We start from the raw sequence: 24,576 nt of genomic DNA on the forward strand, positions 1-24,576 counted from the left end.
GAAGAAGAAGAGAGAAATGATGATGAAATGAATAAAAGGTTAATTATATATATATTAGCATTGGGTAGCATGTGATGCATTGTCTTTTAGGAAAAAGAGTGAATCTTTGGTACTACCTAACACATATTAATTTACACCCTTAATAGCAAAAACCACTTTACATACACTTATATACACACACACATACATATATATATATATATATCAAATTAATATTATTCTACAACAAACTAATCAAACTATTCACACACACTAACTCCTTTGCTTAGCAATGCAAATTGAACAACACACTCTCACACACCACAATACTAATTAATAGGACAATAATAATACAAAGATTGTATCTTTAATAATAATAATAATTATGTAGCAAGATTAAAGCTTGGTGGGTAATTATGCCTTAGGGACAAAGAAACCCTTGATCTAATTTTATGTAGGTCTTGTCTTTGTTGACCCTTACCTTGATTTTGGGCAAATTAAGCATGCCACCATTTCATCATTCATCAGTCAAACCTTTGATTGTGATTATTTTGGTCTAACCCTTAAATTTCAGCAAAAGTGAGGATTTTGAGCCCAAAAATGCTCTCAAAAGTATTCACTAAATTTTTTGTGCCCCCACAAGAAAAAAAAAAAACAAAAAAACACCATTTTCTCAAAAAGGGTCTTCTCACTTTGTGTTCTAAACACAAGTTGGACAAAAAAAACTTGTGGGTTCCTAATTTGGGGGGAAATGTTCCATTTCTTGTATGGTTCTTTGACATTTATAACTTATATATATATATTTATACTCGTCGTTTCATCGAAACCTTTCTTTTTGGCTTGATCCAATCAATTAAGGGAAAGATTAAACCGAACGGGACTACGATGTTTTCGACACCGGAAAAATGTGTTTTTAGAGGCAACCCAATTCAATTCTTGGACAAGGGATTAATCAAGAAAAGGACTTTTAGATATATACACATAGAAAACAGTGTATAGTAGGAAAGTTTTTCGTATGAGAAAGCATTAACTAGGAAAATGAACCTACCTAATTAGTAGCATCATTAGATAGGCTCTTGATGGATTGACCATCTCATTATAATCCATAATAATAACAAGTAACATATCATATAATACTACTATCATATGTATATGTATATATTGTATGTAGTCAATCTTTGTACAATATTCTAGTCACCTTTATAAACCCACATTATATTCAATTCAATTTAATTTCCAGTTATCTATAAAGTCATCCATATTCAATATTAAATTTGACTTATACTACAATTGTTGTTATCCAAAGAACCACTATTGAAGATAGTGGCCTACTACTAAAAGCGTGTTTAGCATATTTAAACGCGCGGTTGATTTTTGTCCTCCCAAAAAACGACTTTAGACCAAAACCAAAATCACTCAAAAACACAAGGTGAGAGCACGTGAGGAGATGAGCCCACCATTAGAACTCTATACCAACTTTGCACATGCCTACTCAACAAACCAAACTTCATAATACCATTTTCTGTCACATACAAAATCATAAGAAACCGACTCTGTTTATATACATATTTTTTTAAAAGTTCAATCACTATTCAACTAAAAAAAATAAATAACTAAATAAAATCACATAAAATACCTATTTCATGTCGTAAAATATTACATCAAATACTTAACCGTTTACCATTTTCAAATTTTTCTAAAACTTCAAAACGTACAAAAACTTAACTTTTATCTAAACGAAGCCAATGTTTTAGAGTTTTAAAGTTTTGGAAATAGTAAAATATACTATTTTCTCTTACAAAACATCGCCACATCCAGATTAATATTCAAACCAAAACTCAAAATATAAGTCGAAAAGAACGAAGCTGTGTTTCAACCATCACACCCAATACCTAAATATATATATATATAACTCATCCCGTATTTCAAACCATCACATTTAATATCTATATATACCTCATAAAAACAGGTTTTCTATAAAATATTTTACTACTCACAAATGAACGTAAGATTCTAAAATACTTTTGAAGCATATATAAACACACTTCATCAATGGAAGAAGAAACTCCTTATTTGACAGGAGGAAATCATTCTTATTCTTCTTTCAATAGTTCTATATTTGCGCACGAAAACGACAATCATACACGCATCTAGACACTCCACATATCAATATCTATAAGCATATGCAAATGATTTGCGCAAATAGAAGATCATAGAGAGATAACAAATGAGATAAAGGATTGTTCCCCCACAGGGTCCACATGATAAAACTGATATAGAGTACTTCTAAGATTAAAATTATGTTTTTCATTGAAGTTTATGGCAAATCATCAACGAGCTGAAAATGGTAGCGGAAAAAGATCACTTACCTTTGCTTCGAAAATCCCTTCAGTTGCTGATCAAACTAGGAACTTAGACCACGAACCTTTATGGCCTCCTCAATCCCAACACGACAGTAGGGACAGCAGCTTCCTGCAGTGCTGCATTCGGTATCATAGCAATGGTGACACAGGACTTCATGGGTGCATGGTAGAAAGACTACAGATACTTGTCTCTCGGCGCAGATTATGCAGTCCCGGTTGCGGGAGTAAGATGAAGACTCGTCTTGGTCATTTGATTCTAGAGAAGGTATTTCCATGTTCTCAAAATAGAATTTGCCGTCCACTTTGGTTAAATCTGATTGTGCCCGACGAGATTTGAGGAGACCGGACAGTTCATCTTTGAGCCTTTGGTACTTGTCCATTGCCTGTTGACTCTCCATCTCGTAAATCTGGCGCAACTTATGCAGCCTTGCTTGTGTATTGGCCATTTCCTTTTCCCATTCTTCGGTCTTTCTATTTTCTTCGGCCAGAATGGCGAGCATCTGTTCTTTTTCCTTGATTTCTTCCTTCAATTTGATCTGCAATTGAGACCGATACGAAAAATAAATGGAGTTCAGTCTTCTGGCAATAACAACACAAATCATAAACAGATGGATCATATTTACTCATAAACCAGGTTCATTATGAAGTTGTTTTCATTTGCATATATATACACAAACATATGATATACAATTTCTAGAAAAAGAAACAGAAAAATAAAAATAAAGAAGAAGAAGAATGAGAAGGAAAATTCAACAGCATCCACACTTCAAGGAATGGATGGAAAGAATAAAAGAATCGATAGTCCAAGTATTCATTATCTCATTTCAGTTTGTCGATTCTGCTCACCACTGTTGTCACGGCGTTGCCATGGCGGTCCACAAAGCACATAAACTGTTTAGGGGCAGTTCTTTAGTTAATTTCTCAGGGCTCTACTTTATTAGTCCGCCTATGTTTCTACCCATGATTGTAGTTTAACTATCTCCTACTACATACTTAATTTCTTTCAAAATGAATAAATAAGATAAAATAGGTGCATGAATCATATCTAAATATAGCCAAGTAAAATGTGTCTGGTCTAGGCTCAGATTGATCACTCCCTCATATCATTATTGAGTGTGAAAAAAAAAATGCTCTTGGATGAATCCATCCTTTGGAAATTAAAATCAGATATTAACTTTTGCTACTTCATCTCTAGATGCACCATACATCTTATAAAGCAAATGGTATGGCATATATATATATATATATACTGCAAAGCATGGGGTGAGAGCAAACAAAAATTTCTGAGTTTGGATGTAATTTCAGACCCTGACTTACTGATTTTTCAGAATTTCAGCTCTTAGCTCAGTTTCAGTTCCTAGTTTCCCTGTAACCTTATCTTCTCTAGGTCCACTTTTGTATGTTGTATTTCTTTTGTCTTACTGTTTATACTGAAAATGCAGTTTGGTCAAGCATAGGGTCGCCTACCCTACCCGTGTTCTACAAATGTATTTGTGATTCTTAACTAAAAGATTCGGATTCCCAATACCAAATCCAGAGGAGAATAAATTCAAGTTTTTTAACAGATTCATACTCTTCCCTCCTTCACATTGAAACAAAAACTACCTTAGCATTCAAAAAATTCACAATATGTCTTAATGGGAAAGGCTGTAAAATTCTAGGAGCATGCAGTAAAGACAACTTGAATCCTCATTATGTAATATAGAAGTTGGTAATACACTTAATTAAATTCTGGGAGCGAACATAAGCTGCATTTAGTTAAAAATTGATTTCAATTCCACACAGCAAATGGAGAAGACTGGTAGTAAGGCTTCTTTATAAATTTCAACAAAGATTATACTAATGATGGCATAATGCATAACATCCAGGCATCTAGAATAGCACCCATAAGAGAAAATAAATTATCTTAATAACAGGTCCTAGAACGAGAAAACATTCAACATATAACAAGTGGGAGAGAAGATGTTCGGGCATGAAAAAGCAGGGGTATTTAATAGATGGGGAATTGAAGTTAATGTAAGTTTGTTTAAAAGATTATTGGAAACTTCTGTAAAGGGTTACCATGTTAAATCATAAGAATGGCGTACCTGAACTTCATCAACGTCCTTCAGAACTTGAATCAATTCCTGCTCCGATTGCTGGAGCCTCTTCTTGTCTTCACTACACTGTTCTCTGAGAAGTGCTGTTTCTTTTTCAGCATCAGCGAGTTTTTTCAAGCTTCTCTGTTCTCTCTTCAACACTTCTTTCACCAATTCATTGGTCCCAGATGTATTTAGCTTCAAGGCTTCAATATCCGCCCTAATTTCAGCATTCTCGAGCTCCAGCATTTTTGCTTCTTCAGTTGCAACCTTTAGGCTAAAATTTGCTAGATTCAAGGCTTTTTCCTTTTCCTTAATCTTCTGTGCATTAAATTTCTCCAAAGCCTCATTCTCTTTTCTAAGAGATTCCAAGTCTACCCTATTCATCCTTAGAGTATGAACCTCCAGCGAATGTTCACTCAACTTTTTTGCACAATCTATCACTTTCTTCTGAGACCACTTCTTTTGCTGCTCAACCTTTTCTTCTAGTTCTCTGATTTCCATCTTCAACTCAGCAGTCTGTTCTTCTGAATATTCGGGAAGGGCCTCCAGCTGTTTCTCGAGGGATTCTTTAGAGCTTCCAGCCACAGATGAAAGAGAAGAAGTGTCAGAAATATCATAACCTTCTTTAAGTTCATCCCTGACACTTGCAAGAGGCTTCTGCGCCGTAACTGAATCTACAAGAATAGGAAGTCTGTGGCTTAGATGAGTTGCTAGTGCAGGGTTACGATAAACCCTTTCCAAAAATGATGGTGCACGACCATTTGGTGCAGCAGAAGATGAATAACCCATGGATACACCTTTAGTTTTCTCATTCCCATCCTGAACACTAGAGGGCACTCTCAATGTTGGAACAGAACCCCAATCCTTCAGCAAAAGTTGGGACATTGCATCAGACCTTCTCATATTTGGGCAACTTTCCTTGATTTCATTTATCAGACATTCCAGCATGTATGAGCATAAATTGCTCATATTCTCGAAACAAACTCCTCTTCCCGTAGCATCTTCTTGAAGAAAATCAATTGTATTTCTCATAACATTGTTCGTAGGATCCAGGGGGCCTGTGATATACCCATTCTTCAACATTGCCTGTTCAATATCAGCCTCTGCATACCCCGCTGTTTTCAACAGCCAATCTTTCACTTCAGTATATAGCACGCTAATTCTTGCAACAAGAACTTGCTCCAATTCTTTTTCTCTAGCTGTGCTAAAGACTCTGGTTACTGTAGAATCTACAGTTGGTAGAGTATTCTTCCCCTTGGAATCCTCCGGTCCATCAGAAAAGTTGCTTGCTATTTGTTCTTCCAGCTTCTCACTATCTGTGCCAGACTTCTTCGACTTGGATCTTCCTTTTCCACTCTTACGTCCTCTAGAGCCACCCATACCTACTACCTGAAACGCAAACAGTTCAAGGGGAAAGTCATAAGCTACTCACAAGATGGATGAAAATGAACTGCAGACATATATGCTTAACAAACATCTTAATTGGGAAAAGAGTCTCCATCTTTTTATAAAAAGTAAACAAGACTCAGATATAGAAATCATTTGGTTGTTCAACAATTATGAATTTACAGAATGTTGCATCCCTCTATAATCCCAAACACTCTGAAACGACAGAAAATGGGTTAAAAACTTAATATGTTCCAGTTTTACAGGTCCATAGACCATTGCCCCACCCAAGTTTAACTTAGGTCATGCAAAACATACTCTACCAATAGTCATGACCTAAAGAATACTACGTAACTTACCAAACAGGACCCCTTTGGATTTATGTACCAAATAATTACTAGCAACATTAAACAACTGCTGATATTCAAATTCAGAAAGGTTTAGCAAGTTTTCCTACAAGGCAACCTGAGATTGGGCAATTAATGTACAAAACATAATCTAAAGTATGATTAATCTAGTAAGCAGAAAAATTAAGAAACTCCAGTTTAATAAGAATGAAATCTATATATCTATGATATTGCGGTACTTGATGCTCATGTCATTCAGCTTTCAGATAATACCCATCTATGTTAATACTACCTAGATATTATGTCAAGGCAATGTGTAGATATCATAAAAGATTTGTGAAAAATTATGGTCCATGGGTGTGCATAATTTTAAAATATAAATTAGATAATTAAAATAATGCTCCTTTTACTTTATGATAATTAAAAAACAGCAAATAAATTGAAGGAAAAATATAGAAAAGACAAGGCTGAAACAGAAGAGATAAAATTGATTTAAAATTAAAATTGAATAAGAAAACAAGATAAATGAGGGGGCATCGTAGTTGGTATGTGAAACCGAGGTACTTACCATCTATCCAACATAATTAATGCTTATACACGCAGAAGAATGAAGTTAAATACTTTACTAATAATGAATACTACCAATGTATTAATGCTTCAATTACACAAAGAAAACTTGAAAAGGAAAAAGTTAAAGATGTCCATTATAAGAAGAGTTCTTGAGACTATGTGATAATATGTGTAAGTGCATGTGTGCAAAAATTACAAAGAATTAAACAGCCACAACGGATTTTATTACTTTTTATACCAACAATATATCATAAAAGCCATATATCTAATGAATCACTACTGAATCATCATCATTTCAATTATACAAAGCAAACTCGAGAGAAAGATTAAAAATGTCCATTTAAAGAAAATTTCTTGAGTTTATGTGGCTATATATATATATATATATATATACATGCAGGGGTGGAACTAGGCTGCCCCTCAAGCCCCAAAATTTATATTTTAGTGTAAAATAATATAAAATTATATAGTTCTGTAAAAATTGCCCCCTCAAGTTTCAAGCTATCATCCCCCCGCCCCCCCGCCCCCCCCTTTTTTTCTTCTTCTCCTTCATTCCTTTCCTTCTTCTTCTTCCCATTGTTGATGTGCCAAGAGAAATAGAAGAAAGCGATGTCAGATCACCGGCAGAAGTATAGAAATATACTTCCTACCCCCAAAAAAATTGTTTATCCTTAGTGTATAGAAATATAAAATGTAAAAATTGCCTCCTCAAGATTCAAGCTATCGCCCTTCCCCCTTCTTTCTTTTTCTTTCCCTTCATTCTTCTTCTTCCCATTGTTGATGTGCCAAGGGAAATCAAAGAAAGCAGTGTCGGATCGGCGGAAGTGAACCGACATTCCGCACCCCCCAAAAGTTCGAAGAAGGCGGTGTTAGATGTTTGTGTGTGAAAATCAAGAAGGTATTAAACAGCCATAATTTTTATTTATTTTTTAGGGATGCCAACAATATATCTTAAACGAAATTTCAAAGCAACAAGTTCTTGCCACACAGGCTTTATCAAGGAAAATAGAAAAATATACAGAAGATCTGATGGCAGAGAAATATCCTACCTATCAACAGACTTCCCAGGCTTCGTAAAAAGGACGGAGCAGAAGCGATTCCTTGAGTTCCTAAGCTCCACTGCCTATATCATCAAACTTGTCAAAGGAACGCAATATGAAAATCAGAAGAAAATCAAGGGAAAGAAGATGAAATAGCGAAAAAATATCCTTCCACAGCTGGGTAAGGGCTGTCTAATTGAATGCTAGCCATTAATTGAAAATGAGGGCGATGAGTACGATGTGGTGGGGAAGCTGATATGGAGGAATCTTTTTTAAAGGTGGTAATAGAAAAAACCAGCTAAGCAATTAAGCGAAAGGCTAACACGTGGCTTTCATGCAGATATAGAGGTTTAAGAGACGTTTGGGTGGTCACTCTGAAAACAGACGTTGGGCTATGCCCAAGAATATTAAATCAACCTGAGACTTTGGGCTGTGCCCAAGAGTAATAGCAATAGACCATGTTAATGATGACTAGGGAAAGAAAAACAAAGTGTGTAGTATTTATATTTTAGGAAACAGATTCTTTTGTGATTAGCTTTCTAGAAATAAAATAGTTAGTTCCTGATTTGATTCCCAAAAGGTATTGAGAGTTGATTAGCTATGGCTCGCATGAGTAGTGTGCATATACATAAGCTTTGTTGATAGCAATAAAAAGATTGTTTTCTTATTTTTATCTTGTATCAGAGCCAAATGGTCAGAATTCCTGTTTTTCGGCCTTATTTTTCTTTTTGGTGTTTTCTTGCCTCGCACCTTCATTGCTGTTAAATTGACAATCCAGCCTTTATTGCTGCTTTTCTTTTCTCTAAACTGTGTATTTGTGGTGAACCGAAATGTGGAATTTTATGAGCTTGGAGTGTTGGATTGAAGTTTGAAAGAGGAAGAATCGTATGCCTTTCTTCGGTACTTTGAAGATGAAGAAGAGAGTAGAAACATTGAAGGGAGATCACTCCACCAACCACACCACCTTCATCAAGATCGGAGGCATCATCATCATTAAGTGAGATAACTCCAAGATACCGGAGAGTGAATTATCTCTGTGATGCAACCTATAGGTTTGATGATTACAACATATTTTTTTGTTGATGGATGGCAAGCCTGTCTTTTCAAGAAGCTGGAAAGGCAAGTGGATATGAAGAGATTCAAGCCATTAAAAAGAATGACATGTGAGAGCTAGTACCATGATCACTTAATTATCAAAATTATTGATGTAAAGTGGGTGTATAAGAGGTCGAGGGGTACAAAGCCCAGTTGATAGCAAATGGTTACAAGCAAAAGCATGGAGTCAATTATAAGAAGGTATTTGTCCCGGTGGCAAGATTGGAGACAATTCGACTATTAATCTCACTTTCATCGCAAAATCAATGAAAGATCTACCAATTGGATGTTAAGTACGTATCTCTCAATGGGTATCTTAAGAAAAATGTGTTCATTGAGCAAACAACCAACTGTGTTGTTCAAAGATATGAAAATAAAGTCTTGAAGTTGAATAGGACACTCTATGGGCTCATGCAAGCTCCTTGAGAATGGAGTAGTTGTCTTGACAAATATTTGCAAGATGATGGATTCTCAAGACGCCAAAATGATTGCATGCTCTATATAAAAGTAGAAGATGGACATGCGCTATTCGTTTTTGTCTACGAGGATGATCTCATTTTCATCAGAAGCAATTCAAAGATGGTTTCAAGAAGTCAATGGCTCAAAATTTTGAAATGAGTGATATGGAACTAATGTTGTATTGCTTAGGATTTTAAAAAATCAAATGGAAAAAGAGATTTTCATCTCCCTAGAAAGTTATGCAAAGAAAGTGCTAAAGAAGTTTAACATGTTTGAAAGCAAACCCGTGAGCACGCTCATGGAGTGTAGAGAAAAGTTGTCCAAAAACCAAGGAGGATGAAGCGGTTACATGGAAAAAGTCTTGTTGGAAGCCTAAGGTGCTTAACTTGCCCTAGACCCGACATTTCTTTATTTTCAGTGGGAATTATGAGCCGTTAAATAGAGTTAATTATGATATATTAAATGACCATCTCACTTAAAAGTACAAGTTGATGGAGAAATACATCATTAATTATATATTATCCGGTCTTTTTCAACATATGAAAAATAGGATAGAGAAAAAATGAAGATTTGAAATTTTCTTGCTTGCATTTTACTGTTCTCTTCCGTACTATATCTGAAATTTTTAGAGTAATTGTTGATTTTGAGTAGCATTGCTCAGATTGTAAACATGGTTAGTTAAATCCATTTTGTGAGTATTTGCATTTCTTTTATATATGTTTCATGCTTATTTTATTTATTCAATGGGTCTTTATCCATGAATTTAAGTGTAAAGCAAAGGGAAAACTCCAAGTCTAGATCAATGAGGAATTTTACAACCTTTAAGGAATAAACTAAAACTTCATAGACTAATTGCAATTTTATTTATTTATTTATTTTTTCTGAAGTACCCTCAAAGAAAATTTTGAAATATGGATCCGCTGAAGTAGGTTAATGGGAATATGGGATGGAAACCCTGTGTTGTATGATAATCAGAGTTGTTACCCTATGTCACTCTCTTGTATAACAACACCACATATCTATCGCCCTAACTGAATTGAAAGAGTAATGAACTCAATTAAGAAAGAAAGTTAAAAAGACTAATTATTATTGAGAGGGTTCACAAGGGAAAGTAGTAATGGCTGAGAGAACTGAACAAAGGAATCAGTGCTACCAATTCACCGAGATGCTAAGGAGGGTAAGTGACACTTAGCAACATTATTGTACAGAAAATAGATTTAACTTTATGCTATGGTTTAGTTTAGCTTGGTGTAAGTGCATCATCAGAGAAATTTGTAGCTCTCTTTCAGAGAACCTGAGGAATTTGCTTGGTTGAACCCAAGTCCAATATATATTTATTGGTAGATTATAATTCAGAACATCCCCGTTGCATAAATATGATTTCCATGAAACTCACGGAGAGCATGCATTTGCACTTGCGTCTTTCACAATAATTAATTGAACACCTTGGTCATTTCTTGCATGTATTAGGTTGACCGAGAAAATTGCAAAAAATATCTCACATGTATATCATTATTATTTTTGTCATGTATTTATCTCGCTGGAAAAATATATCCTACATATTTGCAAAAGTCGCTATTTATGTCTTTTTCCGTGCGTGGCATTCACACCACGCGCAACCAAAGGATAGAAATAGCAACTTTTACAAACATGTAGGATATTTTTTACCGACGAAATAAATATAGGGCAAAAGTGATAATTGAGTATACGTGTGAGATATTTTTTGCAATTTTCCAGGTTGACATGTCCCTTGTTTTTATCAATTTGTAATTCAGGACTTTTTAGGTTTTGGTTTGAGTTTTTTATTTAACTTTTTGCTTAAATAGTTTTTTATTTTATGTTTTGCAAGAGGAAATAGTATAGTGTTGCTCGGGGCCGAAACCAAACAAACCCTCAATTTAGTCTTTGTTTTTAGGTTAGTATATCCTCCTCACTTTCCTTGTGCGAAGCTAACTATAAAAACAAAAATGCTAGTCTATAAACACTTAGCAGAAGTCGTGCCATATTGAATGCAACACTTGGCTCGCCATTGCTTTCCAAATTATTACTACATCTTGATCATTTGCCCTTGCAACGTTAGAAAAAGACAAGTACCAAAATCACTGGGAGATAAGATGTAACAACAACTAATCTTAGAAAGGGAAACACTAGATTCAGCTAGAATTAGAGCATGTGTGATACATGCAGTGCTCTTCCCGATCTTTGTTTTTATTAACTATTTGAATGCAGACTTTGCAATCATCAACACCTTTTAGAATGTATGCTTAAGCTTTACACTAACTCCTGATCCAATCTATAGAGTTCATGTCATAGTTGTCAATAGCGCACTATAGCGGCGTAGCGTAGCGGAAAGAAACTCTGTCGGCCGCCCCGCAATTCTGCGTTTACGCAATAGCGGTGTAGCGGCCTATAGCGACACTCCGCTACGTTACGCTATGCCGCTATTATAGCTTATTGAATTATTTTTTAATACGTAAATAATTGAAATCTAATTTTAACTTATAAAATGTATTTTTTTAATTATAATATAGACAAAAAAAAAAAATATTTATCTTAAATCTTAACTAAGTTTTTAGATTCATTTCGAGAAAAGAAACAAATTAGAAAACCAAAAGTTGCAAGATTTGATTTATATCAAGTATAACAAAAATTTGTTAGATCATTATGGTAGCAATGATGTGCTTGGTTCTATTGTTTTGAATGATTCCAGCGAGTGGTTAATTAAAGAAGTTGATAATTGTGGAGGATAAGTTAGTCTTTGACAATGATAATTTGACTAGAGAAGTTGTTGTTGATGTTAATAGGTTTGCTCTCTATACTAAGATACAAACGTCAATACATCAATGAGAAAGAAAGCTATAGGTACTTCTAACTCTAAAAAGGGAAATTATATTATATAAGATGACGAACATACAATTGAATAAATGAATTAAAATGAAGAAGAGGAGAAAAAATATATTGACAAAAGTAATTAAGCAATGAGGATGATGAAAATGAGGAAGAAATTTTTTTATCAGATTTTAAATTTGATTAGCTTTGATATATATCTATCACACAATAGTGATCTAATTGTTTTTGCTTATATAAGTATCTAATAGTTATGATCATATATATTGACATTTTATTGGTTTGGGTGATAATTATGAAATTAATTTATAAGTTTTTCTTATGTATTTTTGTTATAATTTTGTATATATAATAATTTTTATATATATTCTTAAATATTTAAATAGCGGTCATACCGCTATCCGCTATCTCGCTATAGCATTTTAGATGTTGACCGCTATGCACCGCTATCCGTGATTGACAACTATGGTTCATGTTTGAATCCACATAGGTGCACTCACGCTCATGCATATAAAAGTGGCAGATGAACCTAAAAGCTAAAACAATTGCGTCCGGATAATGTGATCATAAAATATTGGTACTTCAGCCTCGAGACATTAGATGATGGTTCTAATAATTAATTTTGGAGCATAAAACAGTATGTGAAATGTGAGCAAGAGAGCCTTTTCTGAAGAAATCTTTACAAACAAATATGGAAGGATTGATTTCACACGATTCATCTTTTCATATGAAATTGCTGCATCGACATTGATTTACCATTGCATTTCTCCATATAGCAAATATTGATGTCTGAAAATGAAATAAATAAAAACGGGCTCAAGTTTATCAGCCCATCAAATCGCAAGGTATTCATTGTGATTGAATCTCAACAGAGAACATCCATATGCACAAAAGAATATTAATGTAGCATAGGAAGATAATGGAACTTACTTCAGTTTTGCCTTATCCATCCATAGATGCACCAGCCTTTGTGTCACCAACCTATTTTTGACCTTCGTCATTGCCAACAGATCCACCCTATCCTTTTCCTCCTAAAAGATTTATCAGGAACTCAATTACCTCTTTTCTGATTCACTTAATCTTGTAAAAAAGGAAAAATCAAGAAAACCAGATTCTTAATACAAGTGGTCATAAACAATTGTAAAACCTTTCAAACAATTCAAGTCATTCTGGCTTGAGCAAGATAACAATTTACGGTTCATGTCCACATATAAGGGTAAAAGAAAATCCTCCAACACAATGTTAAAATTTCCTTAAAAAAGCTCAGTGTTTGCAACAAAAATTATACTCCTTCTATCCGCGAAAGTTATGCTTACTTTCCATTTAAATATATCCGCCAAACTTATGCTTATATCCACTTAAATAGTACCCTTACTTTTAACACATAATGTAACTTTGAGACTATCATAAATCGTGGATGCACTACCAAAACACATTCCCAGTAAATTCCTCAAAATACCCCACATAACTTTATAAATACTAACTTTTTCTTAATCTCTATTGGGGGCCAAATAAGCATAAGAATCACAGATGGAGGGAGTAATAAGCAAAAATCGAAAGATCACACGCACATCATCATTATGCTAAACTACTGTTAGAGTATTCGTATAAAATCAATGTATACAAGATGCTGTTGGGAATGAAATTATCGAAAAGAGCACACTACAATGCCCACATAATATCAATTGGTGAAATGATGGATAGAGCACTCGTATAGACAATGAGTAGACATTAAGTTTGTTACCATTTCCCGTCACATTGCACATATATTAGAGAGCCATTAATTCCACAATACTCTTATCACCAGGATGGCAAAGAAGTTTTTATCAGTACTATCTAACCTTTAGCTTCACATCTAAACAACATTCCGTCTTTAATATCCTAACAATTTACAATCATTAAAGATTAGTTCATAGGGGTGACTTTCTAAGCAAATAAAAGGCAAATTCACAACAAAAAATACACAATCACAGCCCCACCTAATTAATTGTACTACAATTCCACATTAGGCATTTATCTACAACAAATTACACAAACAGATGCGAAATCGATCCTTGTGACATTACAAGCAAATAAAAGGTAAATACACTAAACTAAAATCCACCAACCATAGCCGGTAGACCCAACTAGTTAATTGTGCTGCAGCTCCACAGTAGGAATTTATCTACAACAAAATACATCGAAACTAATGAGAAGTTGATCATTGTAATCACTTTTTTCCTCTTGAAAAGTATGATCATATGCCCAAGTTCCAAATTTTCCTTCCGAAAAAGAATGGATTCCTGGTCAATTCTACACCACCCAAATTTCATCATTTTCCATGACTGAAATGATATTGAAATCAACGACAACAACTTCTACGCAGCATAACTACTATTGATAAATCAAAATTATAATATACCCTTAAGCCTGGCAGTATTTGAAGCCACATGAGAAAACCACACACACACACACACACATAACATATATATATATATTTGCGCCATTGTATTTCAAAGCAGTACCTTTGTTAAAATGATGGAAACTCCATTCAGACGGCAACAGCTCTGCCCTTTCCTTTAGTCTGAAGAAACTCGGCAAGTTCAAATATTTGGTCTTGCATTCCACGAAGTGAGTGAGAGTGAAAGCTCTGCACAACAAACCAACTTACCGCCGTAAAGCGGCTTTCAAATAGCAACTGAGATGAAGGTTACTACAGATAAGATGCCGAGAGGTTTTGGGCGCGTATTTCTTTTTGTTTTTTTAACCCCAGAAGTATATCACATGTAGGGATTTGGGCTTAAGCAACTTTTTTTGGTCGTTTTGGGTATGGTTTTGTGTTCTATTTTGGATTTTAGGTTTAAAGTTTAAAATAAAATAATATTTTGATATAAAATTTTATAATTTAAAAATAAAAAATGTATTTTAATGGAAAGTAAACAATTTTTTTTATGCAATATGAAAAAAGTATAGATATTTAAAAATTATAATAATTATTGTTTTAAATTCTTCATTCCAAAATAAAATATTTATTGTACTTATTTGTTTCTATCTAAATATTTTTTGTATGTGAATACATAGTCCAATTATAAAATAATTATTTTATTAAATACTTTATTTTTTTATAAATATTTCTATTTTAATATTATATCAATACTATTATGCAAAAATCAAGAACAAAATTATCTAACCTGTCCCGGTAAGAGATGGGAGGTTATGAGCTCACAATTGTTTTACCTGCCAAACATAATTGATCTAATAATTTACAGACTATTAAGTTCGACCGAAAATTTAGGCAATTTCGATAGCCCACATTGTAATAAAAATAAAAATAATAAAATAAAATTGTCTACACTACATTTAAATACTCATACCCATAACTGTATATTGAAATTTCTTGGATCTTAAAAATTACAAAAAAAAAAATATCATTAAGGTCCACAGCAAAGGTTAGTAGAAGGGTAAACTACTACAACTTTATTACAAAGCTAGCAGCAATGCTAAGTCGAAAACGACGCCAACGCCAACGACGCCAGCCGGGATCAGTGGCGGCTAATATGCGACAATTCACCGCTCATAACACAACCCCCGCATCATAATCATCATCTAAGCTAGTAAATTAAGAGAGACACCATCACAAGCAAATTTTATCTACATACCAAGGAAATCTCGGATTCCCCGGTCAAGATTCCGGTTGCTCGGTTTTCACGGGTGTGGGTGGGTGCGATGCTGTCGAGCAGTTACCGTTCTGGATGTAGAGGCTGTTGGCGACCATCGAGTCTGTTACCAAGCCGACATCGACGTCGTCGAAGTTGAGGGTTCCTCGGAGCTTCCGGGTTCTGAAAAATGCATGAGGTCGGTTAGTGTTGGAATGGATCAACGATCGAAAGAGTAGATTGGCAGGAGAATTTGAAATGTACCCGTTTAGGCGGTTGTTGATTGCAGTCAGGTCTTTGGAAGGGCTCTGGTAGGCGTGAGTGCTTTCGCCCACGCAGGCGTAGTAGCTTTTAGAGCTGTGAGAGATTAGTGCATCCATCTGTGGAACAAAGGAGAAATTATCTATAATTTAAAGAAAACAGTAACACGTCAGGAGGGGGTTGAATGACCGATTTATTTAGAATCTACTTGTGAAATTAGGGCATTCTTTTTCGAGCCGAATCCAAGTAAATTTCTCAATTTAAATATACTTAACAAATATAAATCAATTTAATTAAATTTTCCGCACGACTTAACTACTTTATTTCTATTTCTATTCTCAATTAATAAATAAATTTATTCATCTTTAAAATTCCTTATTCTTTTGTAAAACTAATTTATGGTAATAATAAATAAATAAATATACTATTTCCGTAACATTTGTACAAAAATTATAAAGATATAAAAATATTTTTAATATTAAATACGCAAATAATAAATGGATAACTTATTATGAGATGAAGTATTTTTTATTTATTTGTATTATATAAATGATATTCGTATATATTTTATTGAAATATAATGTTAAAAATATTTAAACACACATTATTAAATGACTAATTTATACTATCTAAATAATTAATCTATACTCTCTAAATTCTCGTGTCCAAATAAAAGGCTTCATCTTAGTTGGGACGGAGGGAGTAAGCAATTTCTCTCATAAAACATCGCAACTATTTAAACATAATATGCAAATACAAAATAGGTTGATACCTTGGATGATCGCAGAGGAGAGACATAAACATTATGCGCTGCCGAAACTTTCTTCGGGGACATGTCCGGAAGACTCGGGAATGGCGAAGTTTTGGGTGACGGCGAGCACGGACCTAATTGGACAGGAATCAAACGACGTAAAGAAAAGAATATTTTTTGTTCATCTACTTATAGATCCATTGACAATACTCACCATCGTTGCTATTCCTAGACTCCGGGTCTTGAGAATTACTCTGTAACGATCCACCAGGAGCGAGCTCAATCAGAAGTGGCTTCACCGCACGAACAAAGACCTCATTGTAGAATGTAATGATGTCAACATGATCCGGACCAGTTTTCTGTTCGAAACAATTCAGATGTTCAGAGATGCAACGTACCCCTAAAGGAGATTTAAGGAAAAGAGTGGCGTACCGCATTGTAACGGGAACCTGCCCGATCAAGATAGACGCTCCGAAAGACTTGTAGTTTGCAATGAGGTTGCTTTCTGTAGTTGAAAATGATTTCTTTGAATGTCAGGTTCAACTGGGAAATCTGCAAGAACAAATATGGTGTAAGAACATAGCGAGCATATATATAGCAGCCCAAAAATGATCGAGAAAGTGAGGGCAGACCTTAGAAACTCCATAGAAACAGCAGAGAATAATTTGATCGATATGTCGATTGAAGAACAGGGTTGTCTGCTGGCTAAGAATCTTTTGGAAAAGAGAGTAAACAGACTCTCTTATATTCTGGGAGAGCTGTAGCCGTTCAACCATGCCATTGATTCTGACAGCGGCTAACTTAACAATCTACACAGATTCGAAGGATTAGACTTATTAACCCAAACTAAGAAGCAACATCAGATTATTAATAGAACACGAAGAATGCTGGGCGGAAAAGTACTCATCATTTTGACTTAGTTATAAAAATACAAGACAAGTTATATAACAAATCAATTACGTTCATATTTACTCATCATTTTCACAAAAACAAAACACATACTACAAAACTATGTACATCTTCAAAACTATGTTTGCCAAGAACTAAAAAGAAGATTATACATAATACAAAAACAGATATTTTCTACAAGAGAGGATTAAAGGAAAAATATTAGAATCATATCCAGAAATAGGGAAGACGCTAAAAAATAAAAATGGAAATAAAATGGCCCCAAGGCCAAAAAAAAAAGTTCTTTTTAAAAAGGTAGTAAAGATTGTTGCATAGGTACGCTGTTCCACTTCATCACACCACAATTAGATCATAATGAAAATAGAGGAGCTGATTGGAATTGTCTAAGCAATTCACGTACGGAAAAAAGAGGGAAATACACATTTACTAGCAATAACCCCAAAATAGTTATTCACCACAGTCTAAGGCTTTGTTTCTCTTTATAATTTTTTCAATTTTTTTACTATTCAAACTCTCAATAAAAATACATTATTTCCTACATAATATCAAAATTCTATTTAAACCAAAACTCAAATCCATCATACAAAAAGTTGTTCAAAGAAACACACCCTAAGGCATTTATTCTATAGTGAGATTCACCTAAGCATCACATGTTTGCCTGAGTGCTTGTGTACATTAACTATCATAGCGATTTGTATACCTTGCTGAAAAACACATTAATTGATGTCTCTGCGCATGTTTCCCCGCCACCGCCAGGATTTGGTCTTGTAGGACTGAAAAAACGAGGATAAAGAGAGAAGTGAATAAGAAGCTGCATGTAAATGGCGCATTGACAACAAAAATTAGACAGATCTTCCTACTTCTAGAGCTTTCCGTGCAAGTACCTGGCAAAAGCAGACTGTAAAACAGGTGGAAACTTAGATTTCAGATTGTTCAGGACCAAAAGCCTGTCCTTCACAGGGGAAGTGAAGGAATTCCTCTCTACTAATGCACTTCGATACTCAGGGCATATTCTTTTTGGTGATCGAATATCTCCATTTTGACCTGAACATTGTTTTGAATCAACCAGTGAGAAATAATATTTTACATATTAAAGCACTAATTATTATAGCTTCAGGCCTAAAACTCATATAAATACATTACCCTGCTTTTCTAGCTTCAGCTGTGCTGGCGGTAAGATGCCGCACGACATATTATTGTGCAACGCAATTGCATCCAAAGATGGCATTGGTTCAGCAACTAGTCCAAAGCGATTTATCTCTGCAGAGAGGGCAGGTTTTGCTACAATCAAGGAGTTGTACATTGAAGAGCCTTTTTCCCAAACCAAGCTCTCCAGTAGTCGTTCTTCCAGTGAATTTAAATGCCTCCTGAGCTCCCTTGGGAGACTTTCTTCATGTCGTATGAAGCTCTCTATCACCTTACTAAGATCAAATGCTGTTATTCCAGTTCTCTCTAGTACGGTCGGAAACAACATTGTCACAGTTTTATGAGTGGCGAGAACCAATTCAGCAGAACATGCAAGCATACATCTGTGAAATCTCTCATTGGTAAGCAAAGATGTTAAGTTGTTCGCTTGCAAAATCTGGGACTCGGCAATGCACATTGCTAGCAGAACCCTGTAGTAAAGCTTCATTGCTTCCATGCGACGCTGTTCAGCCCATATATTATCCATCAAGCTTGCATTCTGTCCTGGACCACTGCTCGGAAATATAGCCTCAAGTATTATTTGAGTCCGCCTTGTGACATCAGAAGTTATATCCCTGTCACATGATGACAGAAATCTTTCCAGCTCTACTGAAGGTTTAGATGGAAGGGGAGCTATAATTGTTCGAAGCCATTTTGCAGTGGTCATTGCTGTGCTGACAGGAGTAGCTGCAATCTTGGACATACCACTAATGGAGACGCCGTTTGAAAGCCGTCCAGGAGAGCGATAAGGAGACAATGGGCTCATAATAGTCTTCGTTGGGGAGGAAATAGCATCAAGTTTTCTCTGAAGCATTAGAAACATAACAGAAAACATTATAGCAACAAAAAGTTGTACATTCTCGAAAATCATTAGATTGAACTAAAACCAACCTTAACTCCATTTCCGTTCATATTTACAGAACCAACAGACAAAGTTCCTGGAGCTAGCAAGCTGTCATTCTCATTGATAAAAATCCTCTCGTCCAATTCACCCTTGTGGATTGCAGCATCATAATCCTTTTCTAGTAGACTAATACTTGATGAGAAAGATGATGCATCCATTAATTTTTCAAAATAGACCAAACCATCTGCACAAGGACATAATGATAAATACGTTAAATTATAATATTAAAAAATGAAACGATAAACTCAACATTATAATATAATACAAACTAACCTGTTACAATATCTTTCAAGTTTTCTGGCTGAAATTCAGAAGCTAAGCAAGGTTTCTTCTTCAATATATCAGTAATCAAATCATTTGCTTTCTCTAAAGTTTTCTTTAGCTCATCTTCAGATGTTTCATACATATTGCAAAGTGATGCTATGAGGTCAGCCTTGTCACCTTTCATAACTGCAGAGCAAATAAAATGACTTGAAATTAGGATAAGGAAAAAATCAATGACCACATTTTTATTACTCCCTCCGTCCCAAACAAGGTGCAACATTTGCTTTTGACACGGGTTTTTAGGTGGATAATATTAAGTAGAATAATTTAGAAATTAGGTGATGTGATGGAGGGAGAAATATATATTTTATTTTTTTATTTGGATGGTGTGCGGGGATAAAATGTGGGGAAGAGATTAAGTATAATTAATTATTTTCTGTTTTTGGAAATGTTGCAGGGTGTTTGGGGCATACCAAAAAAAAAATATTGCAGGGTGTTTGGAATGGAGGGAGTATTATTTATTGATTAAGAATCAACATTTACCAATTTTTTCAGAGTCATTAACATTAAAATTTCTGAAGCTTGCTGGGACATGTATAAGGAGAACTGCCTGCAAAAAGTTAATAAAAATGTGGTTACTAGTTATTATTTTACACAAATTAAAGATTTACAGAACAAGTATATAAATAAAATCTCTTTCATCTATAATAGACTATCGTAGTAGAATTGCAAGGTAAAAAATCAGATACTCGTACACTAAAAAATACAATTATACTGACCAATACAGAAACCAAGCCATGAGTGCATGTCACCAGGTCCTTGCAAAGATGGAACACATGCACACGAAGAGCCAGAAATAGTAACCATCCAAAACGGAAATAGTCTGATCCATGCTTCCCAGTATTGTCAACATTAAAACAAATGTTGTTATGAGCCTCAGCCACGGTGAAAAGTTCCCTAAATGCACGCTCATATTTCCTGGAAACAGAGATAAACAAGAATATAATCAGGGCTTGAATGTCAGGTCAAAGCATAATTCATTGTGAAACAAATTACTAATTTAAACTACAAATAGTTGCTAGCTACAACACTAGAAACATTGGCAAAATAAATGACAAACATTCGCTCTCTCCAAGGTGTGGATGGAGTTTGCAGATGAATAACATGATATTAAACTCTGATTATTTGGAACTGGACAAATAATTAATGATATTCCTTAGCTCATCCACATGCATCACTTACTGTATGGCAAATAGTTAGAGGCCAAGTCACTGTGACAATTTTGTTATATAAGCAGATTTACCATAGAAAATACATACTGTTGCAGTTAGATGAAAATTTTAAAAGATGAAAATAAAATGGGGGGAAAATTCAACAATTCATCAGTTGTATCGATGAAGAGCTCATGATAAATTATAACTTGGATGAGTTCAGAATCCATGAAGCTGCTTCTGAATGTCAAAGGTCAGTAATGCTTTAAGATACACAATTGGCATATAAAAAAGTTAGAAACAAGGAATAGGAAGATCAATTTAAGTACCTTGGATTTATATACTTGGAAGAAAAGGAGTGTGATTCAATTAACAACTAACAAAGATGAAATATCGCCATCTACATTTAGATAAAAGCCCAAAGCACATAAGGTATACTCACTTGCTCAAAAGGGTCAAATGTATAAAGTTGGTTTGGGATTCCTTTGCCTATACACAGAATTAGAATAAAGAGATAAGGTGAAAGATGCTAAAAAATGGTTTATTCTGTTAAACTGAATAGATAAAACTCGTATTGCTCAAGCACCTCAAGCCTCTTCTCCCAGTCAATACCATAAATGCTACTCAATATTGACCCAACCTTGATCAGAAATTGATGAAGTTCTTTATAGAAATCAGAGATGCTGCAAGGAAAAAATGACAAAATTCTAATAAATCAACGATTAAAGTTCAACAAAAAACTTAAAGCAAAGCAGGGAAAAAGCAATATACTTAAGCTCTGCAGCTCGCAGAATCTGGCATAAAGTCAGTCCTTTTTCTTTCAGGCCACCACTCACGTTGAGTTGTCTTACTGAGTAGAGAACAAAAGAGAACCAATACCGTTCTGCTTCATCCGGCTAATAGAACAAAAATATGTTAAGCATTTATTGACTAAGTATAAACATCAAGTCACGTCTAAGCATTCAAATAATATGGTAACAATCAATAAACTACGAGCGAGCTACGGAAATATCAGCAAATGAAAAGCAGTATAAATAGGTGGATGTTGCAAACAACATACAGTTCCAGTTCCAATAGCAGAGATGTTAGCCTGCAGAAGATTCTTGGTCTGGCATAACAACTTTGTCGCTTCCCCCAAAACATTGTCGTCGTCCAACCGAAGATCATTCTGATTAATACATGGGGATGAAAACCAATTCAACGGCCAACGGGAACACAAAAATCTAAGAACCTTAAATAAACAATGACAAAAAGGAAATGCATACTAAAATACCCAAAGCAATTAATTGCAGCAGAGACAAAGAACATGAAACAGCTAAGGGAAACAACAACACTCTTGAACAACGAAATTCAGAGGACAAATTTGAAGACAGTCAATTCTCTCAAGGCACAGAGTTATTATCCACAAACAATTAAATAAAATTAAAAAACTCACAAACCACTGATTTACAACAGAAAATAAGAACACGTTAAAATTCAAAGCCACAGTACCACAAAGCCCCAAAAATTACAAGAAAAACCATAAACTAGCAGTGACGTAACAGAGAAATTTCTGAAAAACAAGAAACCAAAAGAGAGACCTTGCAAAAATTAGCAAATCGAGCTTCAATGGTTGCTCCGCCTCCATCTCCCAGAGGGCTTGAAACCTTCCTCAGCTCCGCCATGTATTCCAGATCTCCGATCTACTCAATCCACGGATCGAACAAAATTTTAGAAAAATTAAAAAAAAAAAAAAAAAAAATGTATACGCAATATTAAACAAAACCCTAGTCAGTCAATCAAGCAACCTTCAAAATGACAACAAAACCTAACAGCACGCCTCAGCTGAATTGCTACCGGTCGGAGAACAGCTGCACTGCCGCCGCGGCTGCTTCCTCTCCCCTTATCTCCTCTGCTGAAATGAACGGAGAAGAGAGAGAAAGAAAGGTAGATGAGAGCGAAACAGAGAGGCTGGGGTTGGGGGTTTTCTTTTTGGTATTTTTGTTATTTGGCATTTAAGAGGAAATAAAACCCTTTTAGCTCAGCCAGCGCGGGAAAACATGGCATCCTATGCTCCATGTCATGCCAGACATACATGTACATAGCCGACATACATACATAGGCACCCAATGTCCATCCGACACGTGTACGCTAGGTTAAGTTTGCCGCCAAAACCTCGCCCGTCCGACCTGTCAAAAGATTTTTTTTTTTCTTTTTTTTTTTTTCTTCAACAAACAATAGAAAATTCCAGAAGAAGAACAAATCGCCGTATCCCAAACACCCGGCCAATTCCAATCTAAAAATGATACTCCTCGTATCAATTTAATTAACACATTTTTTATTTTTTTATAACAATTAATATTCTTTAAATTTTTTTAAATTATTAAATTAAAATATATTTAACAAATATAAATCAACATAATTAATAATATATAACATAAAAGTCGCTCGAAATTTTTATTTCTATCTTTCCTCATAAAATAAATATTTTTATTTATCTTTAAAATTTCATTTTTTTTTACAAAATTGTTTAGATTAATTATAAATAATATAAATATATTTTTTTATTTACTTATATTATAAAAAAAAAAATTTATAAAATGATACACATATTAGATATATTTTTAATTGCAATATAATTTTTAAAATATTTAAATACATATTCTAATTTTTTTAATTATATATATATTTAATTTATTTTAAAACTATATTGTTAATTACATAATAAATAATAAAATAATATTATAATTCATTATTATTAATTAATTAAATATTATTGTTTTAAATACCTTATCACTAATAAAAGATATCAGCGAAGGGAGGAAAAGAAGGGTGTAAAAAATTTATTTTATAATATATATATTATATTAAAATTATTTATATCAAATAGAAAATTTATTTAAAAATCTAAATTCAAAATTTTAATCTAGAAAGGAACATACTAATAATGCTAGTGAGTGGATTATGTAATCTGATGTAATTTTCTATGAAAAGTAAGTAAATGAAGGTCTGATTATCAGCTGATTTAGTTGATTAAATTTAGTAAATTGTTATAAATTTTTGCAATACTAACTGCTATTATTAAATTTTTAAATAAAAAATGTGACATTGGAAGATTTTCATAATAACTATTATTATTATTACTTTTTTATTATTTTTATTTACAGAGAACCGTTCAAATGTTATAACTAACTCCAACTATATATAAATGAACGAAACCGCACGGAAATCGCTTCAACCATTTTCAGTTTTCCCAAACTTCCAACCAAAACTGCGTATATAATCCGATCGCATTTCCCTCGCTCTCGAC

General features: G+C 34.2%; 2 protein-coding genes across 3 annotated transcripts; both read right to left on the bottom strand.

Moving 5' to 3' along the window:
* Positions 1-2,192: 2,192 nt before the first annotated feature.
* On the bottom strand, positions 2,193-14,872 carry LOC127241319 (MND1-interacting protein 1-like). Of its 2 annotated transcripts, XM_051260303.1 has the most exons (4): positions 14,672-14,872; positions 13,098-13,198; positions 4,430-5,812; positions 2,193-2,878 (listed from the first exon to the last, which is right to left on the bottom strand). In XM_051260303.1, exons 3-4 carry the CDS (start codon positions 5,801-5,803, stop codon positions 2,384-2,386), a joined length of 1,869 nt encoding a protein of 622 aa, XP_051116260.1. In that variant the 5' UTR covers positions 5,804-5,812; positions 13,098-13,198; positions 14,672-14,872; the 3' UTR covers positions 2,193-2,383. The 2 variants fall into 2 exon arrangements, with proteins under 2 accessions (XP_051116260.1, XP_051116259.1); XM_051260302.1 differs by lacking the exons at positions 13,098-13,198; positions 14,672-14,872 and adding an exon at positions 7,776-8,006.
* A 633-nt stretch (positions 14,873-15,505) lies between these two features.
* Positions 15,506-23,270, bottom strand: LOC127241317 (retinoblastoma-related protein). Its single transcript, XM_051260299.1, has 19 exons — positions 23,075-23,270; positions 22,868-22,969; positions 22,348-22,455; positions 22,059-22,183; positions 21,874-21,970; positions 21,730-21,776; positions 20,856-21,054; positions 20,620-20,686; positions 20,086-20,262; positions 19,800-19,996; positions 18,867-19,713; positions 18,608-18,767; positions 18,424-18,496; positions 17,447-17,623; positions 17,247-17,366; positions 17,029-17,173; positions 16,836-16,948; positions 16,067-16,182; positions 15,506-15,985 (listed from the first exon to the last, which is right to left on the bottom strand). Exons 2-19 carry the CDS (start codon positions 22,949-22,951, stop codon positions 15,829-15,831), a joined length of 3,009 nt encoding a protein of 1,002 aa, XP_051116256.1. The 5' UTR covers positions 22,952-22,969; positions 23,075-23,270; the 3' UTR covers positions 15,506-15,828.
* Between the last annotated feature and the right edge of the window lie 1,306 nt (positions 23,271-24,576).

The sequence above is a fragment of the Andrographis paniculata genome, unplaced genomic scaffold (assembly GCF_009805555.1).
Source record: "Andrographis paniculata isolate CXL003 unplaced genomic scaffold, ASM980555v1 Contig82END, whole genome shotgun sequence".
Lineage (NCBI taxonomy): Eukaryota > Viridiplantae > Streptophyta > Magnoliopsida > Lamiales > Acanthaceae > Andrographis > Andrographis paniculata.